This window comes from Pogoniulus pusillus, chromosome 6, assembly GCF_015220805.1.
Source record: "Pogoniulus pusillus isolate bPogPus1 chromosome 6, bPogPus1.pri, whole genome shotgun sequence".
Lineage (NCBI taxonomy): Eukaryota > Metazoa > Chordata > Aves > Piciformes > Lybiidae > Pogoniulus > Pogoniulus pusillus.
Window position 1 is genome coordinate 23,641,243 of NC_087269.1, and position 22,195 is coordinate 23,663,437.

A 22,195-nucleotide genomic window follows, 5' to 3' on the forward strand; every position below is an offset into this window, starting at 1 on the left:
CGAAGGACAGGACAGGGGGCACTGGGGCAAGCTGGAGCAGAGGAGGTGCCATGGGAACAGGAGGGAAACTCTGTGAGGGTGCTGGAGGCCTGGAGCAGGCTGCTTAGAGAGACTGTGGAGCCTCCTCTCTGGAGACATTTCAAAGCCACCTGGATGTGTTCCTGCGTGCCCTGCCCTGAATGATCCTGCCATGGCAGGGGGGTTGGACTTGATGATCTCTGGAGGTCCCTTTCAACCTCTAGCGTTCTGTGATTCTTTGAAACATGCCTGCCTCAGTGTCAGGTTCCCCTTTAACAACGCTTGATGGACCAAAGAGATATGTAAGCTTTCTCAACCAGGAGAGAATAACAGCTAAATTCCATCTGTTGAGACTTTATTTTCTGCAGTCAACCAAAAAATGTCACGGAACAATTTGTTGGTGTTTGGGTAAGGCTGTTAAGCAACACCACACTCCAAATATTGTACCCATTGATTTAGTACTGCAGCAGCATCCTTTGAGAAATGGAAGAGAGAGCAGCTTGGGTGTGATTCACAGGCTTGTGGAAACTACTGCAGGAAGGATACTTCAGATTTATACTAAATGTGAGCTGGAGAGAAACAACAAAAAGTTTTCATGGAGGAGTTTGTCAGCATTTGGGTCCTGAAAACAAGAACACAGCATTTCTATAAACTGCTGATGCCTGCTCCACCTCACACCAGCCATAAACTACAAGGATCACAGAATTGTAGCATGTTAGGGGTTGGAAGGGACCTTCAGAAATCATCCAGTCCAAGCCCTTGGCCTGATGTTCCACTGCCTGCAACAGCTTGGGGGACTCTGGGGCTGGACTCTCTCAAGCAGTTCCCTGAGGTTCTTCTTGACCTAGGGGGCCCGGGAACTGGACACAAGATTCCAGATGTGGCCTCAGCAGGGCAGAGTAGAGGGGGCAGGAGAACCTCTCTGACCCGCTCTACCCCTCCCCTTCTAGCCCACCCCAAGATACCTTTGGCTTCTTGGCCACAAGGGCACGTTGCTGGTTCTTAGGTATCCATGCTGTCCACCAGCACCTCCACGTTCCTCTCTCCTGTGCTGCTCATCCACAGCTCAGTCTCCAAAGGTCTGGTGCTCCATGGGGTTGTTATTGACAGCTGTCAGACTCTACCCTTGCCCGTCCTGGATTTCATGTCATTGCTCCCTGCCAAACTCTGCAGCCTGTCCAGCTCTAGCTAAAATGCAGCAGAGCCTGAGGGCTATCAGCCACTGTTCCCAGTTTGGCGCCATCATCAAACTTGCTGGCAGTGCCCTCATGTTTCCACCAAGCAAAGTCATGTTACCAAACTTTGACTGAACTACAAGGCCAAGACTTGGTTCCACCCTTGCTCTGAGGACCTGTTCCATTTCTAAAGGTGCTTTATTCCAGCCTTCAATTGCAGATTTCTGGTTTTTGGTTGGTTTAGTTTTTTCCTTCATTTTCAGGGTTAAATGATTTTTGATAATTATCTCTTGAGAATTTACATGCTGCTTCCTCAAACTCTGCTTGCTCTTAAATTTCTAGGTTTGAGCCTGGAACTTTTCTTCACTGGAGGTTTGTGTGACCTCATACATCTGGATTGCCATGCTCTAAATTCATCATGGTCTTCTCCACACTGGTAAAGGAAGGCTCTCTCATGAATACTATGACCCCACAACAGGCAAATTTGCACTTGGAACAAAATCATCCTCCTGACAAAGTTCTCCAGGCTGTAATTCATTTTCCTACTGGGAGTGACTCTGGAGATTGTTTGCAGTTGCCAGCCCTCAGCACTGCTCCTGATGGAGCCAAGGCACCTGAGCAGGACTTCAGCACAATGAAGATCTGAGCAGCTGGGGGTGAGCTTCCTTGCCTTGGAAGAACCCTTCTGAGTCTCCATCCTTTTGTTTTTTTTGAGGCTACAAACAGGATGTTTGTGCCTCAGTCAGTAAACTGAAATAAGCAGGATTAATTAAATCAAGGCACAAAGCCATCATGATGAATCAAAGGGATTTTTTGTTTGTCTACCTTATCCATGTTGACTACCACCCTTGTAAAGCAGTCACATAAAATGCATCAATGATGAGCAAAGGCTGGTATGCCTCAGAAACTTTGCATGTCTCTATCAAATACGTTATTTCAGATGGCAACCATCTGTGCTCTTGGGTTTCTGCTGCCATAGAGTCCAGGACTCAATCCAGTGATCTCTATAGACTTGAATGAGAGCTGCCTGTCACATCTGGCATTCATCTTGGGACTTTCTGCCTTTCAAATGTTGCTGAGCAGCCTGTAGAAACACAAAGACGTATGCTGCTGCATGGCCTCTGAACATGTATGTAAGGAAATGGGTACATCTGCTCCGGCAGTAAAGGTCCAGCTATGCCCAACATTGTGGGAAAGATCCATGTGCCCCCAGACAGTCCAAACCAGGGCACTGATGGCAGTCCTAAAACGCATCAAGATCCATCTTCTTCAGCGTCTTGAACAGCACAGGGAGCATGGAAATACCAGGGGGGCAAAGAGGTCAGACCCCACCTGCACTGCTGTGTTCAGCTCTGGAGCCCCAGGAAGGACCTGGAACTGTTGAAGTGTGTCCAGAGGAGGCCACAAAGACGATCACAGGGATGGAGAACCTCCCCTGTGGGGGACAGGCTGGGAGAGTTGGGGCTGTTGAGGCTGGAGAAGGGAAGGCTCCAGAGAGACCTCAGAGCAGCATTTGAGTATTTGAAGGGGCTCCAGGAGAGCTGGGGAGGGGACTTCTGACAAGGGCTGGAAGTGACAGGATGAGGGGGCAATGGCTTTAAGCTGGAAGAAGTTGGATTTTTATTAGACCTCAGTGTGGTACTTTGAGGGGCCTCCAGATAAGCTAAGGCTTTGCCTAACTGGTTTGAGGGTTTCAAGTTATTCCAGAGTCCCTGAAATACTTTCTTATGGTTTTGCCTGACTCCCAGTGATCAGACGATTACTTGGGAGGGCTGGGGATGCTGGTGATTGCACACGCAGAACCTGTGCATGTGCAATCACCCTGCACAAGTCCAAAGCATATTCGGGTAGTTTAAGTCCACCCCAATCCCCTCTCCTGCAGTAGCGTGAGAAGCGCGATAGTGGAGTCAGAAAAACGCCTCTGAATGCACCTCGGCGGGAGGGAAGCGATAGCTCCAACTACGGTCCTATCGAGCCTCGGCGGTTTCTCTTTCACCAATTTTGTCCCGACGGCACTGCTCGACCCCGGCAGTGGCTGATGCATTTTTTCCGGTCGGAGATGCTGTCATGGCTTGATCCTGACGCCCTGAGATATAAAGCGACGGCACTGGCCGCCACTTCTGTGTTTCGAGACGCGATTTCAAAACCGGCGGCGGAGGGAGCAGCCCCCGCCCTCCGCGACGATCTGCAACGCAGGGAGGAGAGGTGTGCCTGCTGCCGGCTGCCGACACACCTCCGTGCGCAGCAGCCGCTCTGGCGCCTCCGGCCTAGGCCGAGGGACGCAGCGGGATGAGGCTATGCCTCAAGTCTGAGGTACCCCATCAGCGGCAGCGCGCCTACACCTTCGCATAAGCCTCTAGCCTTCGCAAGCGATCTGGCTTGTAGATAGCCAGCCCGAACCCACCGGAGTATCTCTTGCTCTCATTGTACTGTTCTCGCATCGAGGTGCAACGGCGCAGGGACACGTACCCCGCCGAGCCTTGAAACAGTGGCAGTCATGCTGGCGGCAGCTGTGACGAGTCTAGCGAATGCCTTAGTGGCAAGCGGCACTGTCCCTCCCTGTCAGCACTTGTGCCAGTACTGAAGTAATCCAGTGGCAGCAGCGAGGAAAGAGGGCAAAGATATGAGGAAGAGACTGAAGGACTTAGCCCATAGGAGGACGATGGTGCTGATGTAGATGTGGGAGCTCAACCACCTCCACATCAGCCAGTGAGGGTATAATCACCTCTGATTGGGGAAAACGCTTCACCAGCTGGTGCAGCTCAACCAGCTGACGCTGTAGTGCAGTCGCCTGTCCCTGCACAACCCACTGGACATGATGCACCACAAGTGGATGGTGCTGTGCCAGCTCCTGCTCCAGCCCCAGTAGCTACTCCAGTTCCCGCAGCTCCTGGTCCAGTGCCTGTTCATGTCCCTGTTCCAGTTCCTGCTCCACAGCCAGCAGCAGCTCCTGCCCCTGTTCCTGCAGCTCCAGTGATTCTACTTCCACCACTGGTTCCAGCTCCCGCTCCTGTGCCCCGGCTCTGCCAGCAGCTCCTGTTCCCATGGTTCTGGTTCCACAGCCTGTGCAGCCAGGCCCTGCTGCTCTGGTAAGGCAGTCTCTGACCAGGAAGGAGCTGAGGCAGGTTCACCAGGACCATACCCACAGAGACAGGGAATCGCTCATAATCTGGCTCACAAGAAATTTGGACTATGGAGTGTGGGAAGCTTTCTCCTGCAACGAGCTATGGAATGTAAACATCAGACTCTGTGATGGGAAGTGTCCTTGGGCCTTACAAGTTCCCAGGGGCCTAGACTGAGAACAAGTGAGCAACCCACGCACAGCTGCCAGGGGGTGGGATTTGCCCACACCCTGAGGCAGGCACTGCCCCAGGGGGCTGACCCCCTGGGTGGTACTCACAGGTTGTTTACCACAGGTAACCTATCTCTGCCTTACACTTAACTTGGGGCCAATCTGTACTGTCCACTTCTGCCAGCCCCAGGCTGGTTGTGCACACCCCCTCTGGGGGCTATATAAGCCATTGTATTGCCTTAATAAATCGTACTGATGCACAGATGCCTAGAAGCTGCTGTCTCGAGTCATCAGTACCCCAATCTCGCCTCTCGCCAGCCTCCGTACCCCGACAATGGAGTATGCAACTTCATCCTTGAGGATGACTAAATACAGCAGTTAGGATCCCCAGAAAGAGAAGTGGATAAGGGTACAGGGAGACAGGGCAGACTGATGAATCTGATTAAGCTGTGATACCAGAAAAGGAATAGAATAACAATATTACAATATCCTGCAATGTCTATTGTTTGATATGGATTGCTACTTTGCTACTTAGCAATAATGCAGATCTAAAACAGAGTTCCTCTTGTTTAATGCAGAACTCACTAGGAAAACTGTATGGTTTTCTCCCTTCTTTGGGTGATTTCTGCCAATGTTCTCAGTCATACTTACTGGGTAATGTAAGAAACCCATCACTATATAAGGTGAAATTCAGTGTATTTCACAGAAGAAATTAACCTTAGCTGAAAGGGTTTAGGTTCATATATATATATGTTGTTGAGTTCTTTTTCAGGTAACTGATGGCGCCCATAAAAATAAATGGAGAACTCACTCCACACAAGCATGAACCCTTCAAACCCTGAAGAGTCCAGATTCATCTAATCTGAAGAGAAGATTGTTTCCTGATCCTAAATGAAAGACTGTTCTGAAGAATGCCAGGATGAAGAATAGTCTACTGCATATCATCTGAAGGGATTATATCTTGTTCAATGATATGCTTAATGCAGGAAACAGAATAAAAGGGTGGAATGTGGCAGTTTGAGGGGTCCCTTAAACAAAACCATAGGGACAGAGGCTCATCCCAGGGGGATGGACCTGCTTGTCCCAGGATATTTTAATATTGTTATTCTATTCCTTTTCTGGTATCACAGCTTAAAAGATAGTGCCTGACTGCACTTTTCCCCCTTCTCATCCCTGCCTCTCTCCCCTTCACTTCTCCTAGGAGCGTGCACTTTTATCTCATGGTTCGTAGGAGATGGCTGGCCACTGAGGTCTCGTAGGCCAGCTTGGGGGTGGGGGGGGCAGCTTCAGCCTACCTTACAGGCCGATTGAGGGTGGAAGGGATGGAGGATTCTAGAAGGCAAATATGGGCCTAGTGGATTTTACACTTATTCTACCTAATTGCCTTTTATATATATATGCTCTTATAAACAGAATTTCTCTCTAAACTTCTGATCAGTGTACAGTGTCCTCATTCTTAGTCCTGAAAAGGGGTAAGAGTTGATTCTGTTCTCCAGAACTGGATATGCTTGTGCCCCAAACTGGAATAATCAGGAAGAAATTATTCCTCACAAGGCTGGTGAGGCACTGGAACTGGCTGCCCAGAGAAGCTGTAGAGACTCCAGCCCTGGCACTGTTCAAAGTCAGGTTGGGTGAGGCCTTAAGCAACCTGGTCTGGAGGAAGGATTCCCTGCCCATGGCAGGGGAGCTGGAACTAGATGATCTTTAAAGTCCTTTCCAATCCAGACTGCTCCATAATTCCTCTGAACAGCTGATTGCAACTTAGGTCACCACTCTCAATGCAAACAGCTAACCAGAAGCATTTTGTTCTCTCACCACACTCTTGAATGACCACACTCCTTTCTACTGCATCAGAAAGTACTTGTAGAAACCAACCTCTCTGTATTCAGAAGAGCTGGCTCCAGAGCTTCCATAGGCATCCTCTCCTGCCACAGCTAACACTTATGTGACACACAAAGGCATCTGGTGGAGGATAGCTCCCAGACACGGCACCACAGATCCACAATCGAACAAGATACACAGTCAGTCTCCATGGAGCACCATCAGCTTGTCTCAGCATCCTGGTAGAAGCATGAAGCTAATACAGCAGTGGGGAGGCAATGATAGAAGGGGTGAACCTCTGATGCTGAGTGTAAGAGCAAGGCTGGAAGGAGGACACTACCTGAGCTACTGCCAGGAAAAGCCTTTTCCCAGTGTCTGCTGTCACACATGATAAAGCACGATGGAGGGTTGCAGGACTTCTGCTTTTGCAAGACTGGTCAATAACATGATATTGAGTTCTTGAGTAAGCTGAGAACCAACTCCAGCCTTGGTCTGAGCTGGATCATCTCCCCAAGGGGACAATGTCCACACACTCTTTCCAAATCTCAAGGACTGGAGTCTTGACGCTCTTCTATTAAAAGAGCAGGCAACACAGAATCATAGAATGGTTTGGGCTGGAAGTCCAACCCCCTCTGCACTCAGCATGGACATCCTCCACTAGAGCAGGTTGCCCACAGCCCTGTCCAGCCTCACCTTGGATGGGACCTCAACCACCTCCCTGGGCAACCTGTTGCAGCGTTCCAGCAAACTCATGACAAAAAACTTATTCCTCACATCCAATGTCAATCTGCTCTAATTTGAAGTCACTCCCCATGTCCTGTCACTGCAGGCCTTTGCAGCCTTCTTGTAGTCCCTTCAGGTACTAGAAGGCTGCTACTAGGTCTCCTTGGAGCCTTTTCTTCTCCAGGCTGAACAACCCCAGCTCCCTCAGCCTGTCCTCATAGCAGAGCTGCTCCAATGCTCTGATCATTTTTGTGGCCTACTCTGGACCCTCTCCACCAGGTCCATGTCCTTCCTGTGTTGACGACTCCATAGCTGGACACAGTACTCCAGATGAGGTCTCATCAGAGCAGTGACAGAATCACCTCTCTGGATCTGCTGGCAATATGTCTTTGGACACAGCCCAGGATGTGACTGGCCTCCAACACTGTTGGACTTGCTCTGTGCAACTGCAATGATGTCCAAGTCATTGGATCATGGAGTTAGTTGCCAAGAAGCTCTCCTGGATGAAGCATTATAAGAAGACCCTCTCTGTTAGATCTTATAGGGGTAATGATTGAAATGCAAGTGCTTGATTAACAAGGAGGCAGAGCTGGAGCAGGGAAGAGGATTAAATGTTCTTATTCCTGGTGTGAATCCCTGAATCCAGTCTGTCTCTGTATGCTGCTGTGACACTTAAAGGTGATGGCTACAAGGTAATTTGCCAGCCCTTCATCCTTTTGGTCTGTCAGGTTTTCTACACATGAATCCTGCTTGCAAGCCACAAGAGCTCAAGATGACCAAAAGACCAAGATTTATGAGATTCCAGTGATGACCAGGCAGATGAATCATGGAATCACAGAATTGTCAGGGCTGGAAGGGACCTCAAGGATGACCCAACTCTCATGCCATGGGCAAGGGCACCTCAAACTGGATCAGGTTGCCCAGGGCCACATCCAGCCTGGCCTTAAAGACCTCCAGGGATGGAGCTTCCACCATGTCTCTGGGCAACCTGTTCTAGTGTCTTACCACCCTCATGGTGAAGAACTTCTTCCTAACGTGCAATCTAAATCTCCCTTTCTCTAGCTTGGATCCATTTCCCCCTAGTTCTATCACTACCTGACATTCTAAAAAGTCCCTCCCCAGCCTTCTTGGCCACAATAAGGTCTCCTCTGAGCCTTCTCCTCTCCAGACTGAAGAACCTCAAATCTCTCAGCCTGTCCCCCACAGCAGAGGAGCTCCAGCTCACCCCTCATCCCCCTTCTCTGGACACATTCCATATCTTTCTTGTAATCATTAAGATTTGAGAAGATCTCAGAGAAAGCACTATGGGACTGCACTTCCTTTTCAGGTGCCTGTGAGTATCTGTCCTCCTTAAGTACGGAACACAAATCCACAAGATGACAAGACATAATTCCCTTCAGTGCTGTGGAAGCTGGTAGGCTAGACTCCACTCTTGGAAGCATTCATGGTAACAGGAATGACTGGCTTTAATGCTGAACCCCGGTCTCAGAAAGCGCAGCAGATGCTTACATAGGAGGCCAGGGGCTGTGTAGCTGCTCATCAAGAAATTCTTGGAAGTAAAGGCCAACTGGAAGCCCAGTCTGCTGCTGGAACACTTTGGGAAACATAGTTGTAAAGGTTGGTGTCAGGAATCCTCAGCAGCCCTGTCAGAAGTTATTACAAAATGACAATTACAGTTTCAAGAGGCACAGCATGAGAAGGGGACAGAAGCTTGCTTCCAAAGACAAAAACATTCCTGTAACCTTCCCTCTCTCTGTTTTCAGGTGCAGCACATCTCTGCAGAGGTAGAAGGGTTATCAGCCAAGATTACATCTGGCACAGACAGACACTGAACAGAACTTCATTGTTGCAGGTTAATATTCTCAAAGTTTTCCTGAAGATTAAGTTAAAGGAGGAGAATGACCTACAAAAAGCAGACTTCACAAAGAGCAAATGAAGCCCAGTAGTAAGACTGCTCTTACATAAACCACAACAAAACAAGAGGACAAAGCACAGTTAGGAGAAAACATCTAAGTACCCTCTAGTCCTCGAGGGCTGGACTAGATGACCTTTGGAGGTCTCTTTCAATCCAAACCATTCTATGTGGTTAAAAAGACCTAAAGAAGGATCTCCTCTGTCCTATAGCAAACAAAGATGTTGGAGCAGAAGTCTCCACAGCACCAAGGGAAAAAAGAATGTGTGTGAGCATCGGGCACATTTACAAAGGAAATTACCTATTACCAGCAACTCATTCTAGCATTATCTACCACTGAAAAGCATTTCAGCTTGGGGTGAAAAACAAAAGTGAGGAGTATTTCTTGGTAAACTGACAGCTCTCCTCAGAAAAGGAGCATAGAATCACCTATGTTGGAAGGGACCTCCAAAGGTCATTGTGCTAGTTTGAAGCCAGCTAGAATGTTTTGGTGAGAAGAACTAGATTACAGGCTGTGAAAGGAAAACAATGGTGATGTCTACTTCCCTCACTGTCTTGCTAAGGAGTATGGGAAGGAGAAATGAAAACATTAGATAACACTCTCGCCATTTTTCTCTCACTCTCGCTTGGGCTGCTGGCTGAGCAACACCTTACTCCCTAACCTCACCCTTCATTTGGGCTAACCCACCTTTGTGTCTTAACCTCTTGGCCAAGCCTCAATTCTTCCTTGGGACTGGGTTAAGGTTGAGAGGGGCAGGGGGAAGGTGCAGGGGTGGTTGAGAGCCCCTCCTGGGGACTCAGGTTTCTGGGAGGGGAGTTGTGTTTCTGTATTACCTCTTTACCTTGTATATTTCTGTCTATAACTGTATATACTGTAAATATCTGCTTGTATATTGTGCCAGCTGTAAATAATAAGCTTCATTCATATTTCCAGAGCCGACTGAGTCTAGTCTGGGTAATTTCTAAAGTGTGGAGGGGCAGGGAAACACCCAAACCATCACAGTCATTCACTCCAGCCCCCCTGCACTCAGCAGGGACATCCTCAGGTTGCCCACAGCCCTATCCAGCCTCACTTTGAATATCTCCAGGGATGAGGCCTAACCTGTTGCAGTGCTCAACCTGATTTCAGTGATGGGGCAGGCAGTTCTAAACAGGGGCACTGAAGAGTGGTTATTCTTCCTGAGTTCAACTTGTGACCCAGAGATTACCCAGAGTTAGAGAGAAAAAACTGCTGGCTCACCTGTAGATGATGTTGAGCATGCTGTGCTCGCAGTCATTGGTGCTGTAAACACTCAGCTTGTCCAATAAGTCCAACAGGTGGGTTGAGAAGTTGCTGTCAAACTTGTTGATGGTTGCTTCAAAGCCAGATGTCAGGTGCAGGCTGTCAGCATGCTCTGCTAAAAGCTATCAGTACAAAGTCTGAGTGGCCCCAAAAGGGTGCAACTACTCATTTCCTATTTGCCAACCTGCTTCAAAAACATGCTCAGGAAACTTAACAGTTGCTAAGCCACTAAAAAAAAGTCTTTCAAAGCAGCTTGCAAGGCCCTTGGTAGCTAAAAACCTTCCTATGCCAACCTACCCTAGAGCAGTTCCAGCAGAGTTATTCTCAAGTCCATGTTGCTATTTATTTGAAAGCAGGAGTGAAAGCCAGGAGGCAGAAAGTGAGTCTTGCCTAAGACAGTTGTAATCTCTGGAGCAGGGCTCTACCAGTTGTGTGCCAGAGAGAGGCTTTCAGCAGGATAGGAGGCAGCCTGCTAGCCTCAAAGCATGTCAAACAAATCCCTTAGTACCTGTGCATCTAGATAAAGATGGACAAGACCAACATCTCAGAAAGGAAAAGGATGGGCTGCCAAGAGTCACACACAGCCATTTCTTGGCTCATCCAGCACAACATGCTAGTTCTGGAAATAAAGTGTTTGAGTCTGTTTGTGGGTACCCAGCTGAAAATACAGCTAAGAACTCAAAAACAAATGGAGGGACCTGATGTATGAGACAGGGTCTTCAAAGCAGCCATTGAGAATACCATCAGTGCTCCACGCTGCCCTCAAAAATTCTGAAAGGTCTGTGCAAATTCTGCTTTTGGGGTCAGGGGGGCTCTAGAACCTGGGAAGCAGAAGTAGGACAGCCACCCTGACCAGACTGCAAGCCAGGCAACATTCAGAGAGGAATTCCCATGCCATGTCCCACCTTGTTAGTCAGCTTCTTCTTCACCATCTCTTCAGCACGCTCCTCCTCGGTGGGTGGGCCCAGCATCGTGCCATGCTCCAAGGTGAGCCGGTCCATCTCCTTGTCCAGCTTCATGCTCTGAGTGAACCTCTTGAAGGGGCAAAGGGGTGGGGAAATGGTTAGAATGCCAGTTTTAGAAGCGTGGCAAAGCATGAGGCTGACAGTTCTGCTAGCAGGCCTGTTAGCATCTAATACAAAAAGCTCCTAAAATCAAAGGAAGTGAGTTTTTTTAAATCTCTGAGCTCACTGAGGTGCTGACTAGAGTGTGTCTCCATGGGTCAAATCGGCAGTCCTTGCCCGATTCTCAGAAGAACACACTAAAAAAACACTAGAGTACTGCAACTTGCACCTCAAAATCTGCTGCAGGCTGAGCTGCTCCCAACACTGAAAAATAAGAGCCTGGAGAATTCTGTAGAGTGAAAAGCCACAGAAAGCATTTGGGAGAAAGGCTGAGGATCTGAGTAGTGGAAGGACAGAGGTTCTTCCATGTGCATGGAGGACAAGAGGGGCTGAACCAAGAACTGCTATAGTGGGGTGGCACCCAAAGCAGCTGGTGGTGGCATGGCTAATCCAGGCAAGCTGTACGTACCTGCATGCAGTTTGTGAACATGACACAGACAGACATCAGCTTGGAGAAGATCTTCAGCAGCTCTGGGTTGGTTAGCATGCAGTCCTTCAAGCAGTTATCCAGGAAGCTTGTGTGGTGGCTGAGGACATCATCGATGTTAGATGCCTGTGACAGGACACAGTGAAGCACAACAGTTTCACCACAATGAAACACCAAAGCAGGACTGCTGTGCTGCACCAGACCCAGGCTCTCAGTCTGCACTCTGCCTCTAACAGTAACCTCTCAGACATGCAGGTCTGAGACTGTCTCCTGAACAGAAGATGCTGTCACTGCAGACCATGAGCACATTGTTTAACAGTCCCTTCTAGGACACTTGGAATCAGCATCCTAGAAAGATGATTTCCTTTCAAAGACTGAAAGGAAGTGCTGTCTGAAATCAGGATGCAGGAGGACCTGTTCAGGTGTCTCGATGCAAGCAAAGCAAACTGAGGGTGTTATTTGGCTAACCAAGTTTGCAACAGAATAAAGGAGCAAGAATGTTTCTCTCATATCACCCAGGAACTTGACATATGGCTCTACAACTCCCTGGGAGGAGGCTGCACTGAGATTGGGGTTGGTCTTTTCTCTGTAATCACAGGTGATAGGACATTGTGCCAGGGGAGCGTTAGGTTGGAGAGCAGGAAAAATTTCTTTGCTGCAAGAGCAGTCAGGTATTGGTACAGGCTGCCCAGGGAGGCAGTGGAGTTCCGATCCCTGGAGGTGTTCAGTAAATGTGTGGTCATTGCACTTGAGGACATGGTTTAGTGGCCATAGCGGTGTTGGGTTGACAGCTAGTCTCAATGATCTTAGAGGTCCATGATCCCGTATAACTACTTCTTGTTCAGAAGTCCTGGCCAAGAGTACATAGAGATGCTCACAGTCCTTGCCCTGACACCTCCTGTGAATTCCCCAGCAAAAAAAGAAAACCAAAACATGAGAGGGCATCAAAACGTGTAGGTTAGCTGAGCCCAGAGCAGCTCGCCAGTACACAGCACAGACTGAGATAGCTGAAAGTTATCACAGAGCTGCTGTGGCTTACTGCAGACTGCAGCAGGAGTGCTGGGTTTTTGGGACATCAGATCAATGTTTACCACAGTGTAAGAAGCAAAAGATGTGCAACCCAGAAGCATCTGATCTCAGGATGACTACAGAGGGAAGAATAGTAAGGTGATGTACATCTGCCTCCTGTTTCCTCATGGTAGCTGGGGCACCCTAACACCAGTCCCAGTGGGTAGAGAAGCTAAGAACCATGAATAAGGCAGTGCCCTTTGGGATAAAGAAAATTACCACAGCTATGCCCTGGTTTGAGCCAGAGCAGAGCTGATTCTGGTCAGGGTCATGGAACAGGCTGCCCAGGGGCATTGTGGAGTCTCCCTCCCTGGATATGTTCAAGATGTGTTCCTGTGTGATCTGCTCAAGGTGACCCTGACCTGGCAGGAGGCTTGGTCTGGATGATCTTTTGAGGTCTTTTGAGGTCACTTCCAGCCCCTAACATTCTGTGATTCTCAGCTCAAGCTTTGAATCCAGCAGAAGCCAGGCAGCCCCACTGGTGCTGAGATGTGAGGCAGCCATGGCCTGGCTCCAGCATACACTCCTGGGGAATGTGCTGGGCCTAGGCTGATAATAAGGAAGACTGTGCATCTGCAGCATTGATGTGACCTTCACTAGATCCACCAGTGCTCAGGCACTGTCCTTTGCTTGTCTAATGAACTTCCCAAGTAACTCTCTATAGCCCCACTAAATCTACAGCCAGGTAAAAAAGCAAGGGAGAGGAGAGCCTGAGAAGAGCCCTTGATCTGCTGCCACTGGCAGTTTTTTGTCTCTGTTGCTGAGGATGGAATGAACAAATCTGACATGAATAAAACCAGATATGAGAACTTGATGGGCTTCCTGAACAGCCTGGTCAGAAAGGTAAACTCCCAATCATTTCTCATCCTTGGTTGAAAGCAGGCAGGTGATGTTAGCTGAGAATCAGCATTGTTTCAGTTAGGAAAAGCTCTTTCAGCTCATCCAGTCCAACCAGTCTCTAACTCTACCAGGGCTGGGGCTAACTCTTGGCCCTCAGCACCACATTTCTGCCTCTTCAAACACATCCAGGGTGTTTAACATGTTCCTCCGAGAGTTAATAAATGCATTTCACATACCCATCAGGAGCTAAAAACTGCTTTCCCTCAATGATTGGAGTCATAGGTTTGAGCCTTTCATAGACTGGACAATTCTTGAAGATTTTGCTTAGGGCAAAGACAGTTTTAAGGCCCAACTTGACAGGGTGCTGAACTGTCTCATTTAAACTGTATTCTTACCCTGAAAGGTTGGACTAGATGAGCCTTGAGGTCACTTCCAACCTTGTATTCTATTGTTCTAGCTGGAATATTTTAGTGAGAAGAATTAGATGCTAGGCTGTGAAAAGGAAACAATGGTGATGTCTGCTGCACTCATAGGCTTGCTGAGATGGATAAAACCAAGAACACAAATATAGGTAACAGAGTTGCTCTCTGGCTCTGGCTGCCTCACTTCTCTCCCTAACCTGCTGTCTGTGTAACTAATGTCTGCTTCCTAACCCCCCTGGCCGATTCTCCAAACTCACCTTGCACATAAGGCAAACTCTGGGATAAGGTAGAGGGGTGGAAAGGAGGTGGAAGGGTGGTTGGGAGTCCCTCCTGGGGACTTTGGTTTCTGGGAGGGCTGTTGTGTGTCTGTATTACTTTTCGACTTGTATATTTCTGTATCTATTGTAAATACCTGCTTGTATCTTGTGCTAAGCTGTAAATATAAAGCTTAATTGAATTTCCAGCTTGGCTGAGTCTACTCTGGGTGATTTTCTTAAGTGTGGGGGGGCAGCTAACACCCAAACTGTCATATCTATGAATCTATGAAAGAGCTAACTTCTAGAGAAGTCACTGATTTGGATCAGTGCAGCAGAAATATTCTAAAAAATTACCTGGAAAATTACATAGCTCATTACACAGGATATTATCACAAAATTATCTGGGTTGGGCGGGACCTCCGAAGCTCAACCAGTCCAACTCCCTCTGCACTCAGCAGAGTATTCCTCTACTAGATCAGGTTGCCCACAGCCCTGTCCAGCCTCACCTCATCCACCTCCCTGGGCAACCTGTTGCAGTGTTCCAGCATCTTCATGGTGCAGAATCTGTTTCTCACATCCAATCTCAATCTAATCTGATCTCATTTTAAACCACTGCCCTGGTCCTGTCACTGCAGGCCTTTGGGAACAGTCCTTCTGCAGTCTTCTTTTAGCCCCCTTCAGACACTGGAAGGCTGCTCTAAGGTCTCCCTGGAGCCTTCTCTCCTCTAACCTGAACAACCCCAGCTCCCTCAGCCTGTCCTCGTAGCAGAGCTGTTCCAACCACCTGATCATGGCCTCCTCTGGACCCACTGTATGCAGACCTGACCCACTCCAAAGGGAGGTCTGCTGTCTACCAGAGGCCCAGGTCAAGGATGTGATAAGAAGGCTTCCCTCCCTGGTACTGTCCACAGATTACTACCCATTGTTAATCTTCCAAATAGGCAATGATGACCTTGGAAGAAAATTGAAGGCTATAAAGAAAGACTTTAGGGCCTTGGGTCAACTGGTCAAGGGAGTGGGATCACAGGTAGTATTCTTATCTATCTTTCCTGAAAGAAACCCAGAAAGAATGAGGACTCACCTGCTCAACTTCTAGCTTCAACTCCAGTGCCTCCAGCAGTACTTTGGTCACCCCACACAACACTGGGTCTGCTGGCAGCAGGTGGGGTGCATCTCTCTCACAGTAGAAGAAGGTTTATATCGCAGGGGTTGGCTGGGCTCATTAATCATGCTTTAAACTAGGTTGGAAGGTGGGAAGGGTGAAAGCCAAGCTTACTATAGGCAAGCCTGAGACAACTGTGGGTCGATGTGTCAGCTCCACTGCTATCTCCGGGAAGGTAGGTGACAATTACTTGGAGAAGATGCAAGGACTAGCAATGAGTATAAGCTGAGGGACAGCACACCAGGGTGGGAGGCTAATAAGATCCTTCTCCTGTTACCTTGCAGCATGCTGTGGACACATAAGAACTCTTAAAGCCTTACAGAGATGTACCACAGGGATCAAGTAATAAGGAATCAGCACACGCAGAGCTTACTGCTAGGTTGGTGGCCATGGAAGAGGATGGGAATGGTCAGACTGCAAGAGTGAAACCTATGGATTACTCCCTCCCTGAAATGCTCATATACCATTTCACGAAGCATGGGGAATAAGCAGGAGGAGCTAGAGATCTGTGTTAGGCTGAATGACTATGATATAATTGCCATCACTGAAACATGGTGGGACAGCTTCCACAATGGAATGTTGCCATGGATGGCTGTGCACTGTTCAGGAAAGATAGACCAGCAAGACGAGGTGGGAGAGTTGCTCTCTATGTGCAAGAGCAATTGAAATATGCTGAGTTCTATGCAAGGAGGGAGGCAGAACAGGTTGAAAGCTTGTGGGTAAGAATTAAGGGATGTGGGAAAGCAAGTGAAATTGTTGCAGGCATCTACTATAGACCACCAGACCAAGAGGAAGATGTTGATGAGGCCTTCTACAGACAACTGAAGGTAGCCTCTAGAGCTAACTCCTTGGTACTCATGGGTGACTTCAATCACCCTGATAACTTGCTGGGAAGCTCGCACAGCCAGGCACAGCCAGGCCAAAAGGCTCTTGCAGTGTATCAACGACAACTTCTTGATGCAGGTGGTGGAGAAACCAACAAGGAGAGATGCACTGCTGAACCTTGTATTAACTAATAAAGAGGGACTGGTTGAGGACATTAAAGCTGGGAACAGCCTGGGGGAAAGTGATCATGACATAGTGGAGAGGAGAAGCAAAACAACAAGTAGAATTACAACTCTGGACTTCTGCAGAGCTAACTTAGTGCTCTTCAGAGACATGCTTGCAGAAATCCCACAGGCTAAGGTTCTAGAGGGTAAAGGAGCCCAAGAAAGTTGGTTAATTTTTCAAGACCACTTCCTCCAAACCCAACCTAGGTGTGTTCCTCCAAGTAAAAAATCAGTAGACATGCTAGGAGACCTGCATGGCTGAGCAAGGAGCTCCTGAAGGAAATCTCAGGGAAGAAAGAAACTTACAATTTGTGGAAGAAGGAATTTTTCACCTGGGAGAACTACAGAGAAGTTGTCTGGGCATGTAAGGAAGGCAACAAGGAAGGCCAAAGCCCTCTTGGAACTGAAGCTGGTAAAGGAAGTAAAAGAGAACAAGAAAGGCTTCTACAAATCTATCAGTAGGAAAAGGAAGAACAGAGAAGGTGTGGGGCAGTGCTGAGTGAGGAGGCAGGAGCAGGAGGCAGCCTGAGAACTGAGGATGCAGAGAAGTCAGAGTTGCTGAATGCCTTCTTTGCTTCAGTCTTTACACCTAAGGCTGAACTCCCCTATGGACTCCAGACCCTGGATGAAGGAGAGGAAGCCTGGAGAAGGGAATGCTCCACACTGCTCAGTGCAGACTGGGTTAGGAATCAGTTACACAAATTAAACATTCACAGGTCCATGGGACCTGATAGGATGCACCCAAGGGTGCTAAGAGAACTGACTGAGGTTATTGCTCTGCCACTCTCCATCATTTTTGCCAAAAGGTGGCAGGCAGGAGAGGTGCCTGAGGACTGGAGGAGTGCCAATGTCACTCCAGTCTTCAAAAAGGGCAAGAAAGAGGTTTCAGGGAACTATCGACCAGTTAGCCTCACCTCCATCCCTGGAAAAATGATGGAGCAGCTCCTGCTGGAGGGCATCTCAAGGTACTTGGAAGAGAAAAAGGTTATGAGTAGTCATCAGCATGGATTTACCAAGGAGAAGTCATGCTTTACTAACCTGATAGCATTCTACGAGGACATAACTGTATGGGTAGATTCAGGGAGAGCAGTGGATGTAGTCTACCTTGACCTTAGCAAGGCCATTGACACCTTTCCCATGACATCCTAGTTAGCAATCTGAGGAAGTGTGGGATGGAAGAGCAGACAGTGAGGTAGATTAGGAACTGGTTACAAGATAGAGTTCAAAGAGTGGTGATCGACTGTGCCAGGTCCAGCTGGAGAGCTGTGACCAGTGGTGTCCCCCAGGGATCAGTGCTGGGTCTGGTGCTGTTCAACATCGTCAACAATGACATTGATGAGGGCACAGACAGAGAGTCTGCTCAGCAAGTTTGCCGATGACACCAAACTGGGAGGCTTGGCTGAGGCAGCTGAAGGCTGTGAGGCCATCCAGTGAGATCTGCACAAACAGAGCTGGGCACAGAGGAACCAGATGAAGTTCAAGAAGGACAAGTGCAGAGACCTGCACCTGGGGAGGAAGAATAAACTGCACCAGTACAGGTTGGGAAGTGATCTGCTGGAGAGCAGACCTGTGGAGAGTGACCTGGGAGTGCTGGTGGCTAACAGGTTAACCATGGCACAGCAATGTGCCCTGGTGGCTAAGAAGGACAATGGGATCTTGGGGTGTATTAAGCAGTGTGTCCAGCAGATCAAGGGAGGTTCTCCTCCCCCTCTACTCTGCCCTGGTGAGACCTCATCTTGAATACTGTGCTTAGTTTTGGGCTCCCTAGTTTAAGAGGAACAGGGAATTGCTGGAGAGAGTCCAGCAGAGGGCTATGAGGATGATTAGGGGACTGGAGCACTGCCTGACGAGGAGAGGCTGAGGGACCTGGGGCTCTTTAGTCTGGAGAAGAGAAGACTGAGAAGGGATTTAATCAATGTTTATAAATACCTGAGGGCTGGGGTCAGGAAGCAGGGGACAGGCTCTGCTCACTGCTCCCTGGGATAAGACAAGGAGCAATGGGTGTAAGTTGCAGCACAGGAGGTTCCACCTCAACAGAAGGGGGAACTTCTTTACTGTAAGGGTCCCAGAGCACTGGCACAGGCTCCCCAGAATGGTTGGAATCTCCTTTCCTGGAAACTTTCAAGGCCTGTCTGGACACATTCCACTGTGATCTGAGCTAGATTGTGTGGTCCTACTCTGGCAAGGGGGTTGGACTCAATGATCTCTTTTGGTCCCTTCCAACTCCTGACATCTTGTGATCCTGTGGACCCTCTCCATCAGGTCCATGTCCTTCCTGCCTTGAGGTCTCCAGAGCTGGACACAGTACTGCAGGTGAGGTCTCACTAGAGCACTTATATCTTGCCTTGAAAGGAAACAAAGTTATGCTGGGCATGCTGTGCCCAGGTATCACGTCAACAGACATAAAAAACAGTGTGAAGAGTGCTTAGCCTCTCCCAGATACCAGGGTGGAAAGGTTCTTTAGACTTGCTCACCTGCAGTAGGAATACACATAGGGAACAGCCCTAACGTGCCAGTCTTTTGCAGCTTCATGAAAAAGAAAGCACAGGCTTGGCTTGGCTATTAAGAGCACTGTGAGTCGACAAGGAATTGACTGGAGACCTCTGCACCAGCTGATGATCTTTGCACCCTGCATCCTTCTTCCTTTTCCTTAGCTTGCTGTCCTCTGCATACAGTGATGTGCAGCAGATGTTCAGCTTGCCTTTACACAACAGGGTGCAAGGTGTGGGCTGGGCATAGGGAGGAGGATGCAGGTGAGTAAAGGAATCATGGAATCATAGAATTGCTAGGGCTGGAAGGGACCTCAAGGATCATCCAGCTCCAACTCTCATGCCATGGGCAGGGACTCCTCACACTGGATCAGGTTGCCCACAGCCACATCTATCCTGGCCTTAAAAACAGCCAGGGATGAGGCTTCCACCGCAATCTGTGCCAGTGTCTTACCACACTCATGGTGAAGAACTTCTTCCTGACATTTAGTTTGAATCTCCCCTTCTCTAGCTTGGATACATTCCCCCAGTCCTATTACTATCCCACACCCTAAAAAGTCCTTTCCTGGCTTTCTTGTAGCCCACTTCAGATATTGGAAGGCCACAATAAGGTCTCCCCAGAGCCTTCTCCTCTCCAGACTGAACAACCCCAACTCTCTCTGCCTGTCTCCACAGCAGAGCAGCTCCAGACCTCTGATCATCCTTGAGGCCCTTCTCTGGACACCTTCCAGCATCTCCAGCTCTTCCCTGTAATATGGCTCCAGAACTGGACATAGTGCTCCAGGTCGGGTCATACCAGAGTAGTGTAGAAGAGGAGAATCACCTCCCCTGACCTGCTGGATCTTACTGCTGAAAGCAGAAATTTGATGCAGAATAGCAGGACCCTTCGCAGTGCAGTAAGAACAGTTCCCAGAGCATCTTCAGCTTTTGTCAGCTGCAGTGAAGGAAATTAGATGTTAGGAAGAAGTCTCTACCATGAGGTATATGAGACACCGGAACAGGTTGCCCAGGGAGGTAGTGGTAGAAGAACAATCCTTGAAGGTTTTTAAGTCCAGGTTGGATGTGGCTCTGGGCAACCTGATCTAGTGTGAGGTGTCTCTGCCCATGGCAGGGGGTTTGGAGACAGATGAGTCTTGAAGTCCCTTCCAGCCCTGACAATTGTGTGATTCTGTGAAATTAGGCACTTTCCTCCCTTATATTAAACCTGTCACCTCAAGCCTTCCATTCCAACACCTCTACAGGGCACACACTCACCAGCTTGAGGTTCTTCTCCAGAATGTGCCAGGTTGGCTCCATCACTTCAAACATCATGTAGTACTGGATATTCTGAACGAAATTCAGCATCCGCTGCCGCAGTGTGAAAGCACCAGCAAACCTAGGGGAGAAATCACACCCACACAGCTCACAGATACCAAATGCCATGGAGAACTCTCACCAAGCTTGCACAGTCAAGTGAAGCTAAATATTCCTGCCCTAGAAAACTCACTGTTGCAGTGTGAGAGAGGCACTCTAAACCCATGTCAGATTATTTCCAGCAGATTCAAATGGCTTTGCCTCAATTCCTGAAGTCAGAGGTTTGGACCTGCCATAGACTGGACAATTACCTGGAATATTTGCTTGGATTCAACAATGACAACAAAATATTAAAGCAATTTTCATCTGGGGATCCAAATATTTCATAGAATCACAGAATTGTTTCTGTTGAAAAAGAACTTTAAGATCATTGAGTCCAACCAGTCGCTAGCTCTGCCAAGGCTGGGCCTAACCCATGGCCCTCAGCACCAGACCTCTGTGGCTTTTAACCACCTCCAGGGATCAGGATTCAACCAACTCCCTGGTCAGCCTGTGCCAGTGGTCGAGAACCCTTTCAGTGAAAAAGTTTCTTCTAATGTCCAATCTAAACTTCCCCTGGTGCAACTTGAGGCCATCTCCTCTTGTCCTGTCACTTACTACTTGGGAGAAGAGACCAACCTTCACCTCACTCTCTACAGCTCTCTACAGCTCCTCACCCTTCTTTTCTCCAGGATAAACAACCCTAGGTCCCTCAGCTGCTCTTCACTACTCCTGTTCTCCAGACCCTTCACTGGTTTTGTTGCCCCTCCACCAGCAAGGCTGCAGCATCTCAGTATCTTTCTTGGAGTGAGAGCCCCAAACTGAACCCAGCACACAAGGTATAACCTCACCAGTGCAGGCCACAGATCATCTGCTACCTAGGGTAGCAATTTCACCTTCAAAATGAAGTGGTGGGACTGTACAGAGGTTGTTGCAGTGTTCGTTTATGCAGACTGTGTGATGGCAAACTCAGCTGACAAAAGCAAACTGGGACAGACCATCAGAGAGGTAGAGGATACCCACCCTGAAAGTTTTCAACCAAGGCTTCTCCATCCCCTGCTGATCATAGTTGTCCTTCAGGGATGTCTTATGATAAAACTTCAAAAACTACAGGAGAACCAACACTCAAAAATGTTGGTCAAGGTTAGCTTGCCACAAGGAACCACCACTGGCAAGGCAGAAGGCACTGCCTTGCAATGTCAGGTGTGCCTGCCTTGCTCTCCAAACAAGCACCTCCAGTACTTGCAGCACTGATCCAAAGATGAAAATTTACCCTCACAGCTGGAACAAGATGGGTTGACATAAATCACCTAAGGACTCCCTTCATGCTCTGAATAATAGCTATTTTGTTATTCTCTTCATTTCATACTACAAATCATGATAGAAGATGATTTGAGAGGTGAGCCCAAGCCAGTCTCATCGAGTGCAACGAGGCCAAGTGCAAGGTCCTACAGTGGGCTGGGACAAACCCAAGGACAAATGCAGCCTATGTGAGGAATGCCTTGAGAGCAGCCTGGAGGAGAAGGCTTTGGGGGTGTCAACTGGTGACCAACTGCCCATGAGCCAGCACTGGTTGCTGGCAGCCCAGAGGCAGCTGTGTGCTGGCTGCAGGCAGAGCAGGGAGAGCAGCAGCACAGGGAGGGGATTCTGCCCCTCTGCTCTGCTCAGACCCCACCTGCTGCACTGCAGGGCCCCCAGCACAAGAAGGACCTGGAGCTGCTGGAGATGATCCAGGCAAGGCCAAGAAGATGATCACAGGGGGTTAGAGAACTTCTCCTGTGGGGACAGGCTAAGAGAGTTTG

At 48.7% G+C, this 22,195-nt stretch overlaps 1 protein-coding gene across 4 annotated transcripts in view; it reads right to left on the reverse strand.

Moving 5' to 3' along the window:
• Positions 1-356: 356 nt before the first annotated feature.
• TUBGCP2 (tubulin gamma complex component 2) overlaps positions 357-22,195 on the reverse strand; it is a 52,071-nt gene continuing 30,232 nt past the window's right edge. For 2 of the 4 annotated variants that reach the window (XM_064144969.1, XM_064144966.1), the window contains 5 exons: positions 20,316-20,436; positions 11,757-11,900; positions 11,129-11,257; positions 10,182-10,345; positions 2,790-3,378 (listed from right to left, as the gene is read on the reverse strand). In XM_064144969.1, the coding sequence (XP_064001039.1) occupies positions 3,186-3,378; positions 10,182-10,345; positions 11,129-11,257; positions 11,757-11,900; positions 20,316-20,436 (751 nt within the window). In that variant the 3' untranslated portion in view covers positions 2,790-3,185. Of the gene's footprint in view, positions 588-2,789; positions 3,379-8,487; positions 8,673-10,181; positions 10,346-11,128; positions 11,258-11,756; positions 11,901-20,315; positions 20,437-22,195 lie in introns of those variants that run through there. The other 2 variants (XM_064144968.1, XM_064144967.1) reach the window with 2 other exon arrangements.